Consider the following 14,336-nt stretch of genomic DNA (forward strand, 5'->3'; position numbering starts at 1 on the left):
ACTAAATTTATATAAATATAATAATTTTTAAATAAAATAACATTATATATCATATTTTATTTAAAAAATATTTTTTATTCCATATTTTTAATAATAAATAAATTTTCAATATTTAAAAAAAAAATCGAATTTCCATGAAATTATTAGAAAAAAGGAGGGAAAAAGATAAAACATGTACACCGTCAGTGTAAAAAGACGGTCGATGTTGCATTAAATGTTATACATACTGGGTGTGCATTGTTCGATGCTATGCATTTTCGGCTTTGTGCCATTGGATCCACGATTGTGCATCGTTGGATGCTATGAATATTGGGCTTAGAGCCGCTGGATCGACGACTTAGAGCCCATATTGGATAACTTCTAATGCTATTGAAGCGAATAGCATGTAAACACAGGTAAACACTACGCGCCATGTACATTTTCATAATTTCTAACATGGCTAATCCCATGATATATAGCCATTCAACTCTCTAATATTCTACTGTCCATCTTTTGTGAAACGTATTATTAAGTTCTGTCATTTTATTCAGTTGGGTTATTGGAAAGTACAGTGGTATGCAAAAAATTAAGGGTGGCTTTATTTCATATTATAGAAAGAATGCTCTGTCAGTTTACAGTCTCTTATATGCTTCTTTGATTACAGATTCAGTGAGAAGAGCGCTCAAACAAACGTTCAGAAAATGGCCGAGTCCAACTCCACTAACACTGAATCAGTCAGCTTTGGTAGCACATCTCAATTCTTCAGCCCTCCTAGTCCTCAACCCGACAGAGTGCGCGAGCTACATCACAGTGTCAGGCCACGGAGAAGGCTTTTCAGCTCCAGTGGAGAAGGATGTAATGACCAGGAGCTGAACGATGCAGAGCTAACTCATATGCCAAATGACCTCTTTAATGAAGAAATTTGGGCACCTGTGGAGGGTCAGTTTTCTGCAGACGGTAGTGGGTCATATTGGGCATCTGTGGAGTATCAGGTTCCCGAAGATAGCAACGGCTCATATTGGGAACCGGTGAAGGGTGGCGTTCCTGGAGATAGCAAAGGCACATATTCTCTGCATAATCAAGCTGAAAATAGGTATTCCTCTCTATTTTGAAGGTTTTCCAGATCAGATCTTCGAGCTTGTGTGAAGAGAACTTGAGTCTCGATTGAAGGTTAATCCTATATTGAAGCATAATTGAAGGACACTTCAAGTTTTGATAGCTTGTTAAAGAACACTCTAAGAGTGGTGTGTAAAGAATATTGAGGAAGCCTTTGTAGATTTGTCTTGCAGTGATTTGAAGACATTTTGTTAAGAAGTCTTTTACTAATCTTGGAGATAACATTGAAGGACATACTGCACTAGCGATCATGAGGTGACCTTGGATAAATTGTTTGGGTATGATGAAGAGCAGTGGTGACTCCTTCTAAGAGAACAAGGTTGTCATTGATGTTGTGATGTGGATGCGAAGTGATGATAGGTGAAGATTGACAAGGCTTGTTGAAGAATACATTCGGAGCCGTGAATTATAACCAAACATATCTTGACAAACTAAAGATAAGGGTTGGAGCCCAAGAGGTCAGATCCTCGTAGAGACAAGGTTGGTGCCTTGGAAGATAGGGTCGGATCCCTAGAGGATAGGAGTCCTCAAGAAACTAGGTCGGAGCTTGAACCAAAAATAGGGTTGGAGCCCTAGAGGTTGGTGCCTCGAAATTGACAAGGTTGGTGCTTTGGGAAGTCCAAGTCGGTGCTTGGCATATTACAGGTTGGAGCCTAGGATATTGAAGATTAGTGTCTTCATCTAGGGTTGGAGCCCTACATATATTGTATTTGATTTATTGAAAGAAAAAATTAATAAAAGTATTTATTCTATCATTGTTCATTTTGTTTTCTAAATATAAGTGATCTAATTGGTAAAAAGAACAATTGAAAAGAAACACTGATTCGGCCCCCCTCTCAATATTTCCAACATGACTTGTTGGCCCCTTTCAGAGATCTTCCCGGCCTCTAGCATCTGAATTGACCCTCTGTCTGGCTAAATCGAACTCTGCCTTTGAAGTTTTTGCGCCATCATTACACAACCTCACTGAGAAACTCGACCTCCTATAGTTGACTCTCTAGATCTGGAAAAAATTTCCTCCAGACTCACTGTCCCTGCTCCACAGTCTCTACTTCCTTTTGAAGCTTGAACTCTCCCGGCCACTGCCTCTAGAAATCGATCTCTGTGTGTTTCACAAGTGTGTTCTCCATCTACCCATCGACTTCTTCTTATAATCCTCTATTGGACCTCCAACGACCAAGATTAAAATTTAATCAAGGGCCCAAATTAATTCCCTATCAATCTGTGTGATTTTCTAGATGATTCACACCTTATCTCAATTAATTATGATTAATTAACCCCTTTTCGTAAGTTTAGACTTAAGAAATAATTAAAAATAGGCTAATAATCTAATTGAAACACTTCTATGCGGAATTTCTAGAAATGATCTCTGGGTTATGGATAACTCTTGTGTTCTAACCTCTTCACAAAGTTTTGAGACTAGAACACCTTTGATGCTACAAAAACTAATAATTGAGAGTAGTTACCTAGGAGTAGCGTTACACAACCTTAGCTCCGTAGAAACCCTGCAAGAGAAATTCCAAGGGATTAACTGGTTAAACTAATAGAAAAAAAACATGGCTCACCAGGGATGAACTCTTGATATAAACTAAATTCACGGTGACTATATTGACTATGGCGCTAGACCTGGTTCTGAACTGGTTTTCCCTCCAAACCCATAAATTCCAAGTGACATATTACCCTGCGCAAAGAAATTTGACAAGGATTTAGTCTGCTGATGCGGGATAAACCAAAAATGAGGAGGGAAAGGGTTCAATGCATCTTTATGTCAAAGTAATTGCAAGGAAAACCTTACCTAGCATTATCCTTGGTCGTGAACCCCCTGAAAGGGTTCTGGATTGCAGAGTGAATTTTTCTCTAAAATCAAAGTTGCAAATGGGATTGTCATGACGCGGTGGAGGTTAGGAGCAATTACCTCAAAACTTCCCTCCAAACTTTTGCTCCATTGATTAAACCCTACAGAGGGAGAATTACAGATCTGCGGACACCTCAACATGCTCCCACACTTGATACAAGCACCTTGAGATCGTGGCAAACCATCCCACCTCTAGAATCTTCGAAAATCAGACTTGATGCAACTTATATAGTTATAATAACAATGTAATTAGTGGATAGGATGTTGAAGAAAGTGTAACTAGGTTCGGTCTTCACAATGACATTATCTTTGTATTTGATGTAATAAAAGGAAATAATTTATTTTTGTAATCTTGCTACATGGGTTTCATGAGCAAGAAAGTAATTAGGTCAAAGACTTCTTCTTGATGTCTTTAGGATTTTATTGTTATATCAAAGAGTCATGTCATGTATGGAGAAGCTCTTTAAGAGCCTATGTGAAATGTATTGGTGTCAATCAACCCTCCAAGACCAAGAAGAATCCTCCAAGAGCAAGCTCACCAAAATCTGCAAGCAAAACAACAAAGGAATATTATGTCGGCTCCAAAATGAATATATTAAATAAATGGAAGTCATGTCGGCTTGGAAAAAGTCATGACTGTTCACACTCTCATGTCGACTCAATTTGGGAGCACTCACTACTATATATACCTGCTTAGGGTCAGCTCAAAAGACAAGAGAGATCTTCGCAATTCCTCTCTGAGATTTCGTATAAGCATTGGGGTGCAGGTATACGCAATGAAGGAGCAACAGACCTCGCATAGGGCATCTACAATCAAGATGATAACCTCGCATTCCTCTCTCTGAAACTACGCATGAAGGAGCAGGTCCGAAATTAGGGATTCACTGCACCTCGATTGGGTATTAGGTGCAGTCATGGCCAGAACGTCGAACACTTCAATGAGGACGCAAATGAAGGAACATACCTCGGATGAATGACCCAAAAAAGATCTTGGACAGAGCTTATAGGATTCAAAGAAGAACTGGGTTAGATATACTTCTGTGATTACGGATCTGTGTCGATATATCTCAATAGCAGAACTAATGCTCTTGGTGTCCCCAGATGGATAAGAGCAGATCAGGCAGCGTGTTATCTGGGCATTTAAGTCATGTAATGATTCTAGGCATGAGGACGCAGTCGCTATGAATACCCTCGGCCTTCTCACATATATTAATTTTTTAGTTATTATAATAACAATTTAAAATAAAATTATAATTTAGTTAATTATTATTATTATTATTAGCATTTAAGTCATGTAATGATTCTAGGCATGAGGACGCAGTCGCTATGAATACCCTCGGCCTTCTCACATATATTAATTTTTTAGTTATTATAATAACAATTTAAAATAAAATTATAATTTAGTTAATTATTATTATTATTATTTTAATAAATATAAAATATATTATGAAATAAATATTTTGATATTTATCATAATAATAATCAATATTTATCAACCATTTAAATTATAAAACTGACTTAATAAAATAATCCTATTTTATTGGAAGCAAACTATGAATGTTACATGAGAGATGCCCATGATAAGGGTTTTTGAGTGCATGTGGATTGGGAACGCCACAACAGGTGATTTATAAGGGTTTTTGAATGCATGTGGACTATTAACGCCACAACAGGTGATTTATAAGGGTTTCTAAGTGCATGTGGACTATGAACGCCACAATAGGTGATTTATAGGTCGTAGTACACCATCCATGGTTTATAATAATTTATAAATTGTGGGATTTGAATTAATATTGAATGTCATGTAATTGCGTGACTTTAAATGTTCATTTTATTTATTGCAGTTGTTTATATGTGAGATTTTGGAGTTTTTCACAGATTTCTAGTTGAAATCCGTCGATAAAAAAATTGTGGTGAAACTTTGATTTGTGTTGTTTAAACTGGATTTTTCATTGCATATATGGATTCAACACCCTCAAAAATTCATGGGGCACTTCTATTGTGAGGAATTCACCCATCAAACTTGTGATTTCAATGAATCCCTACCAGAGTTTACAAATTAGATCAGAAAATAAACCAAAAATCTTTTCAAAAAGTCTCACTTATAAACAATACTTTATTTATTTCATCGAAATCATTGTATAACCTGCAAATAGTGAGGTGCAAAGCTTACTACCATCCACAAAGCTTACTACCATCCACATCTTGGCAAAAGATGAACCATCCCACACAATCCCTTGGTTATATTTGCAGATCTAGTCGCAAACGCTGGTACAAATATTTAAATTTGGTTTGATATCAAAGTACCAACCTCACTTCTATTTCATCACCATAGCTAGCTTAATTGAATTTGAGACATGATTAAAGCACACTGGTGAGACTACTTGTAAATCTATTCCAAACACCAAAACTCCAAAAGCCGAAATTAGCGATGAGACTTGCTTTCATATTGCTTGTATACTCTTATAATATACCAAAACTCCAAAAGCCAAAATTAATAATAAAACTTCTTTTATATTACTCATATCCTCTTATCTCGTGACATCTCCACGCAAAACAAAAAAAAAATTCTAAATAAAACCTTTCAAATTAGTGCTAAACAGTTTCGATTTTCATGTTGTAATATTGAGGATGCCTAAAGTTATATACCATTTGGTCATTGAGAGTAATTACACCAACTCTGAGCATTCTTCAAAAAAAATTCCGATCTAAAACTCCCGTATGCACAGCAGGAATTGAGCATGCAAACGACTCGCAAGAGTACGGTAACACTAGAACCAGGTGATGGTTCGTGGCATATGTTCATTATGTACCTGCACCTGCACCTGAAATAAATAAATAAACCTCCACGCGTGTGAAATAAATAAACCGAAGAGCTTCGGGTTCTGCAGCCGGAAACCCCATACTAAAATCAGAGCGTAATCGATCGTAACACGGCGACATAATAAACTCGTATATTAAATAAAGAAAACACTGTAAAGAAATGGATGAGTTTGAGCGGTGACCATGAGCTCTAAGCACTTCGTCAGCTCCAGAATATTAAATATTATGCATATTGGGCTCTGTGCCATTGGATCGACGGCACACGGCGAATATTGCACAACTTTGAATGATATGTTACTGATTATACACTACGCCATTTACATTTTCATAATTTCTAACATAGCAAACCCCATGATATATAGCCATCGAACTGTCTAATTTTCAACTGTCCATCTTTTGTGAAATGTGTTCTTGCCATAGTGGTATGCATAAAATTCAGGGTGGGTTTGCTTCATTGTATAGAGATAATGCTTTGTCAGTGCGCAGACTCTTACATGCTTCTCTTCGATTATAGATTCAGTGAAAAGAGCGCTCAACAAACGTTGATAAAATGGCAGAGTCTAACTTCACTAACACTGAATCAGTCAGCTTTGGTAGCACCGTTCAATACTTCAGCCTTGCTAATCCTCAATCCGATAGAGTGCGGGAGCTACATCACAGTGTCAAGGCACGGAGAAGGCTTTTCAGCTCCTGTGGAGAAGTATGTAATGACCAGGGGGTGAACAAAGCAGAGCTAGGTCTCTAAACCAAATGACCACTTCAATGAAGAAATTTGGGCACCTGTGGAGGGTCATTTTTCTGCAGAGGGTAGTGGGTCATATTGGGCATCTGTGGAGGATCAGGTTCCTGAAGATGTCAACGGCTCATATTCGGCACCGGTGGAGGATCACGTTCCTGCAGAGAACAAAGACACATAATCGAGCTGAAAACAGGAATTCATCTGTACTATCTCGGGTGCCCTATAATTTGGAGGGCATCCGAAATAATTCTGAAAATGAGAACCGCGATAGCCTCGAACCATCTGTTACGCCCTACAACTTGGAGGACCACTAGCAGACCGTCGCTCACCTGCGTTGGCCAACAACCAGGCCATCAGCAATGAAGCACAAGAAAACTACAACTACGTTAATAGATTGTAACCAGAACAGAGGGTCGAGTTGTGAGAACTTACTAGGGAAAAAGCCGAGCCTGTGTAAGCCGACAGAGAAGCCATGGAGTCGAGGTCGCAGCCACAAAGTTGCTCGCTGCCACGAGGAGTAGAGGCTGTCAGTGCCTGATAAAAACAAAGTAAAAGTGACTAGCATAGAAAGAGGGCTTACCTTCGGGTGACTGCCGAGTGGAAGCTGGAAGCCGAGCGACTCCATGGCTGCAACTTGAGACAAAACCAAACAAATAATCAACCTGTGAAGCCAGCGCATGGAGGGGAGACAAATAAACAAAAGCTACAACTGAGAATACAAGTATAGCTGAGCAAAAGTTGACCACAGAGACTGATACCAAGGGTTTCACACCCAGGTCTCGAAGCGGATGTGCACAGGGTCACGATCACTAAACAAAATTACGATCAGGCACAAGTTTCCATTGCCACAAATGGATGACATGATGCACTGTTTGAGTGGGGCAACATATTTTTTGAAGATAGATATGAAGAGTGGATACCACCAGATTAGAATCCGAGAAGGGGACGAATGGAAAACCACTTTCAAAACTAATGAAGGGCTGTATGAATGGCTGATGATGCCATTTGGGTTGAGTAATGCCCCTAGTACTTTTATGCGCCTGATGAATGAGATGTTGCAGGAGTTCATTGGGAAATTTGTGATTGTGTATCTTGACGATATACTAATTTTCAGCAAGACCAAGGAGGAACATTTTCGACATGTTTGATATGTTCTAGAGAAGTTGCAGCAAAACAAGTTGCTGATAAATTTGAAAAAATGTACTTTCTTTCTTTCAGGAGTTAGTGTATTTGGGTTTCGTGATTGCAGAAAATGAGCTGAAAATGGACCCAGAAAAAGTTGTAGCTATACTTAGCTAGCCATCTCCTAAGAGTCTGTTCGAAGTTTTCATGGGTTGGAAAGTTTCTATCGCAAGTTTATAAGGATTTTAGTGGAATCTGTGCACCTATGTTGGATACAATCAAGAAGGCAAGTCAACCTTTTCAGTGGATTGAAGCTACAGAGAAGAGCTTCCAGATATTGAAGAAGAAGATCACTGAGAGGCCAATTTTGAGGCTACCTGACTTCAACAAACTTTTTCAAGTTCGTTGTGATGTCAGTGGTACAACCATTGGAGTTGTACTCAGCTAGGAAGACAAAACAGTAGCCTATTTCAGCGAAAAATTAAATGAAAGCAGACAAAAGTATATGTCTTATGACAAGGAGTTTTATGCCGTCATCCAAGCTTTGAAGCATTAGAGACATTATCTGTTGGGTAATGAGTTTGTTTTGTTTTCTGATAATTCTGCATTACAGTATGTTATGCAGCAACATAAGTTGAATCACAAACATGCAAAATGGGTGGAGTACTTACAGAGCTTTACGTTCGTATTGAAGCATATCAGTGGTCAAGCGAACAAGGTAGCAGATGCACTAAGCAAAAGAGTTCTACTCTTGCAGGAAAGCACGATACAAGTGTTGGGATTTGAACACTTGAAAGAGTTGTATCAAACAGATGCAGATTTTAAGGAGGCTTATGAAGCCTGCCAGAATCCATTGTTGAGGAACAATAGTCCATGGCTAGACTATAACTTGCAGGAGGAGCTGTTATTCAAGGGAGGTCTCGCTGGACATTTCGGCATTGATAAGACCTTAGATCACCTTAGTCATTTCTATTACTGGCCGAAGATGCAAAGAGACGTACAACGGTATGTGACCAGGTGTAAGATATGTTAGTTGGTGAAAGGGCACAGTCAGAACACGGGGTTGTACACACCCTTGCCTATTCCAAACAAACCGTGGGATTCAGTCAGTGTGGACTTTGTCCTGGGTTTGCCCAAGACACAGTGAGGTTTTGATCCCATCATGGTGGTGGTGGACCGATTCTCAAAGATGGCACATTTTATCGCTTGCAGAAAGACCAGTGACACTACCCATGTAGCACACTTGTTTTTCACCGAAGTCGTCAGATTGCATGGCTTACCTAAGTCCATAATTTCCGACAGGGACGTGAAATTCACAGGGCATTTCTGGTACACCTTGTGGAAAAAACTAGACACAAAGTTAAATTTCAGCTCCGCTTATCACCCACAGACTGATGGGCAAACGGAGGTGGTGAACAGAAGTTTAGGAAACCTGCTGCGGAGTCTAGTTGGAGAAAATTCACGAATGTGGGATCGTGTACTTGCTCAAGTGGAATTCGCTTACAACGATTCACCGAATCGAAGCACAAGAAGTAGTCCTTTTCAGATCTTGTATGGAATGCATGAGCTGTGGGCTTTGGGACAGTTAGAGAAAAGAAGTGCTGACGGGGAAGACTTTGCAAGAGAAATTAACGACCTACATGAGCAGGTGAAGATGAAATTACAGGACAACAGTCAGAGGTACAAACAGAAAGCAGATATGAAACGATGTGAGGTACAATTTAATGTAGGGGATCAGGTCCTAGCGCATCTGCGCAAGGAAAGATTTCCTAAGGGTGAATACAATAAGCTGAAATTCAAAAAAAATGGACCTTGTAAAATTCTGCGTAAGTTTTCTGCAAATGCCTATGAACTGCAATTGCCTCCAGGTATAGGAATATCGCCCATTTTTAATGTGGCAGATTTATTCCCATACACTGCCAGTCTGGAAGAGGACAGTTCGGCACAGCCAAAGTGGGACACCCAGGAAAAGAGTAGTTCGTGGATGAGACAAATGCCTACAACTCAGCCACTTGAAATCGAAGGAATCCTTGACACACAAGTGGCCAGGCAGACTCGGAGAAAGGAGTACCTACAGTACCTCATCAAGTGGAAGAATTGCCCTATTAAGGATAGTTCGTGGCTTGATGCAGGACAGATACAACGCGCAGGGTATTCTATCGAGGAGCTCATGGACCAGAGCCATGAATTTTCACCTACCCCAGGAGCCTGATGCAGGAGCATCCAGCTCAGGGAAGGACATGGCTGGGAGTTTGTCTCTTTCAAAACAATTTGAGTTTCATTAGTTTTCATTTTCTAGGAATGGCTCTCTCGGCCAATGTTAATGTTTGCTTACGTATTTCTTTTATTTTTCATTTTCATCCTTTTACTTTAAGAATTTAACATTACCATGAACTGCATATGCCTCAAACTTCCTGATGAACTGCATATTAACACTAGGGCAAAAGTTCATTTTTATAATTTTAGACAGGCATCTAGAAGCAACTAGAAGGCATTAGAAAAACCTAATAATAAATTAGAAAACAAATTAAAAAAAAAATTAAAAAAAAACACAAGTTACACATTGAAACGTGTGTCGTATGGCCATGAAACGCGTTTCCAACTGTATTGGCCACGTCTCTGCATCGTGAAATGTGCCAATACAACCGAAAACACGTTTCATGGCCGTACTACATGCGTTTCAGGGTTTCGTTTCCATTTCTGTACGGAAACGGCCTCCTACCCTACGTTTCCTGCAACATAGATGCAAATGAAATGAACAATCAAGGTTTCGGGGTATAGAAGGAGCGGGAAGGAACAAAGCCCAAAACCTGGACACATGTCCTCGTCTCCATAAACCAACAGTACCATCGCATTAAAGTCAACCAACCACCGTTTAATAAAAAATCCAATCAACATATTCATCATTAATCCGAAAGTCGTAAGGGCTGGAACCATCAAAAGACACCCAATTTGATGGGATGAACAATGGTTTAAGGTCGGGTGATGATGATTTTGATGGAAGATTTTTTGAAACATCGACATGGAAGCCTCCAACGTTTTTTGATCAGCAGTGGAGAGCACTGAAAGCTATTTCCCAGGGAAAGTCTGTATTTGTGACAGGATCAGCGGGTACCGGTAAGAGTTGCTTGAATTTGCTAAAAGAGTATTTTTTGAACTGTATGACCCCGATTATGTATTTGTTACTGCTTCAACTGGTATCGCTGCATGTGCTCTAAATGGTAGAACGTTGCATTCTTTTGCTAGGATCGGATTAGGGGATATACCTGCACCTGTTTTAGCATCCATAATTAGAGGCAGGGTAAATTCAGAGGCCTTGAGAAGGTGGAGGTCTGCAAGGGCTCTGATAATTGATGAGATAAGTATGATCGATGGCGAGCTTTTTGACAAGCTAGATTATATAGCCAGGGATATAAGGAAGAACAAACGAGTATTTGGTGGATTGCCGCTGGTTGTCACTGGGGATTTCTTTCAGCTTCCACCTGTAAAACCTCCAAATTTAAGGAAGCAATTTGCTTTTGAAGCTAAGTGCTGGAAGAAGTGCTTTGATATGCAAATGGACTTGAATGAAGTGTTTCGGCAAGCAGACAGAGAGTTTATAGTTATGCTGAATGAAATTCGCAGGGGTAGGTGCAGCCCTAATACCAAAGTGAGTCTTAGTAACTGCACAGGGCCATTAAGTTGGACTCATGGTATAACCCCAACACGACTTTTTCCAACAAAAGTTAATGTAAGACGTGAGAATGAATTCGAACTAATGGCATTGAACAAATAAATTATCCCATTTACAGCCAGGGATATAGGAGCACAAAAGCATTTGCTATATAATGTAGTGGCTCCCAAGGAGCTCTATCTTTGTGAAGGTGCCCAAGTGGTGCTTATTTGGAATTTGGATGTAGAAATAGGGCTTGCGAATGGTGCGAGGGGTGTGGTTACAGGGTTTACCTACAGTGAGATGAGGGAATCACGGGATGTTAGTCCAAGAGGTCTTTGGCCAGTTGTGCGCTTTCATGGCCTTGAAACAGAACAGGTTTTAAGACCTGTTGCGTGGGAGGTCCATGAGGGGAAAACAGTGGTGGCTAGTAGAAGGCAGGTTCCACTTACCCTATCATGGGCACTTACTGTGCATAAATGCCAATGTATGACACTGGATAGAGTTCAAACTGATCTGTCCAATGCATTTGAGTATGGCATGGTTTATGTGGCCCTTTCTCGTGTAAGGAGCCTCGAAGGGCTTGAACTCATTGGTTTCGATCCATCAAAAATCAAGGCACACCCTAAAGTGATTAAGTTCTATGAAAGATTCACTGAGGAAAATGACGACTCTGGTATTCTTAGAGATCACTTTTAAGATTCTCTTGAAGAGAGATCATGGGTCATGGGTCCTTTCAAGAATTATTGCCATCTAAACTTGGAAAGGGAGCAGTTGAATGATAAGTTTCTGGGACTCCTCTAGTTGAAGTATTGCTGCAGACCATTATGTTCTGCATCAAGTAATTATAATAGCTAATCTTATGGGTCACTGTGGCTGATTTATGGGGGGCAGTATGTTGTACCCCAACTGTAACAGCATTATCTGCAGTCGATGATCTGAAATCATTTATGAAGACCAATTTATTATTTTAGGCCCAAACGTACATAATCAACCAGGCATGCATTTTCTGTGGGTAGTTCTGCTATACCCAAATTCTTTGGGTATAATCTAGAAGGATCCTTTATACATTAAAATTGGATGCTAAAATGCTCTACAAAGCATCAATTTTGGTCTTCAGCGAACATTAAGGGTCATTAATTCGTTCCTACTTCAAAACATAGATGGAGTAGGATCATGTGTTATGCCCTCCTTTTCTTGGTTAGAAGGGCTAAAATCTTAGGTTTTAATGTTAAAACAGGTCAACTGTCTTGACACAACTAGTTTTAGAAGGTATCTTACTGACATAAGATATGGCTCGTTCTGCTGGTTAAAAGGTGTTGTGGACTTTTAATCACGAACATCATACACTGGAAGATTTTATCTCTATGAAAGTGCATGTTCAAAGTTTTTCTCAAAGCCAAGAAGTGGCTTATAGCATTCAGAGTGTCGCATGGGAGCAGATAGCTGTGGGTGCAGATAAAAGAGTGGATGTTTAAAGTGAGGGTCAAAACTTCCAACAAAAGGAACAGTGATTTGGCAATGTTCTTTATATATAAGTTTGTTGGAACATGGTAGCAGCTAAAGATGGGATCGAAGAATCCATGTAACTCTCTTTTTTATTGTTAAGTAAAATATTTATATTGTCATCATGTATAGAATTGTACATTTTCATGAAATAGATGTGATATCAATGTGACTTGGGTCTGATTCCCAATCCATTCGGCCCTTGCATTGGGTCTGATTCCCAAATCATTCAACGGGATAATTATTGTACAGCATTAACAAAATTTCTTTGGTAATCTGATTTTCAGGAGTCTTATAATGTCAAGAGTGACTCTCATAATTTTTCCTCTATAATGATCATGCCTAAAAGGGAAATAACCGTAAATGACATTATTCAAAAGCTGATAGATGTTTACAAATTATGGACCTTTTGTTTCTTCATATAGTCTCCTTAGGTTGTCATCTCAATTTGCTCATTGAGTGCATCTTACTGATGACTCCTTATCATTATTAAAAAGGTTTAGTATATTTTCTTCGATGTTTTGCGACAAATGTTGTAGCCACACACACTGTATCACTTTTGTTCCAATAGGAACAATTGCACTCCTTGGGTTGTCATGTCAATTTGCTCTTTGAGTGCATTATTTTTTTACTAATGACTCCTTATCGTTATTAAGAATGTTTAGTATATTTTCTTCGATGTTCCACGACAAATGTTGTGGCCACACACACTCTATCACTTTTAAAAATGTTTAGTATATTTTCTTCGATGTTATAGGACAAATGTTGTGGCCACACACTATGTCACTTTTGATTGCGCCCTTTCCAACTATTAGGAAGGCCGTGGTAATGATGTCACAATTTTGTATGGAAAACAATGGAGATTTTAGTAATGATTTTGAGAAAATCTAATAGAAGATTTTGGAAATCTGGGTTACAGCTATCAAGCTTTAGGCTTCAAGATTTCAGGTGCCTCGCATGTTTTTGATGGTGTTGAATTTGTTTCCACCATCAAAAAAGCCATTCAAACACTCCCAGTATCAGATTTCTGAAAAAAGACTAAAATTGTGTCCTCAACAAAACAACACCATTTGGAAAATTGTGTCCTCTGTAGACAACGCCACTTAGAAGTTTGTCTGCAACCCTATTAGCAGTCATCTAACACGAAGACCCTTGAAAATGAGGATATTTATTAATTCTCTTATTTCTTGAATCACAACGTTCAAGTTTCAACAATAAATTACGCTTAGCTCACTCAATTCTCAGGCCTCATAACCTCATGTGCTATTAATTTTGCACTAGCTCACTCAATTCTCAGGCCTCATAACCTCATGTGCTATTAATTTTGCATTGCCTTTCAAAATCAGCTTTCATATATGTAGATTTGCTGCAATCTTAAGGCCTTAATTTGGTGCAACTGCCTGGACTTTATTAGAAGCTAATCCTGTATCATGCGCATAACTAAAGTTGGTCTCCTTAGCTATTTTGTACTAAACCTCCAATTTTGGCATTTCCAGGACTACCTTTGAAGCTCCATCAAATCAACCTTATAGAAGTGGGGTCTG

General features: G+C 39.1%; 1 protein-coding gene and 1 pseudogene across 1 annotated transcript; both read left to right on the forward strand.

Annotated features, from left to right (window-relative positions):
• Window positions 1–257: 257 nt before the first annotated feature.
• LOC149185136 (uncharacterized) lies at window positions 258–1,091 on the forward strand. The gene is made up of 2 exons (XM_089415560.1): window positions 258–395; window positions 644–1,091. Exons 1-2 carry the CDS (start codon window positions 364–366, stop codon window positions 1,089–1,091), a joined length of 480 nt encoding a protein of 159 aa, XP_089271686.1. The 5' UTR covers window positions 258–363.
• A 5,232-nt stretch (window positions 1,092–6,323) lies between these two features.
• Window positions 6,324–12,849, forward strand: LOC149185137 (ATP-dependent DNA helicase PIF1-like; annotated as a pseudogene).
• The last annotated feature ends 1,487 nt before the right edge of the window (window positions 12,850–14,336 follow it).

This window comes from Pinus tabuliformis, chromosome 3_2, assembly GCF_031772625.1.
Source record: "Pinus tabuliformis cultivar Carrire ecotype Pingquan chromosome 3_2, CPIR1, whole genome shotgun sequence".
In the NCBI taxonomy this organism is placed as follows: Eukaryota; Viridiplantae; Streptophyta; class Pinopsida; order Pinales; family Pinaceae; genus Pinus; species Pinus tabuliformis.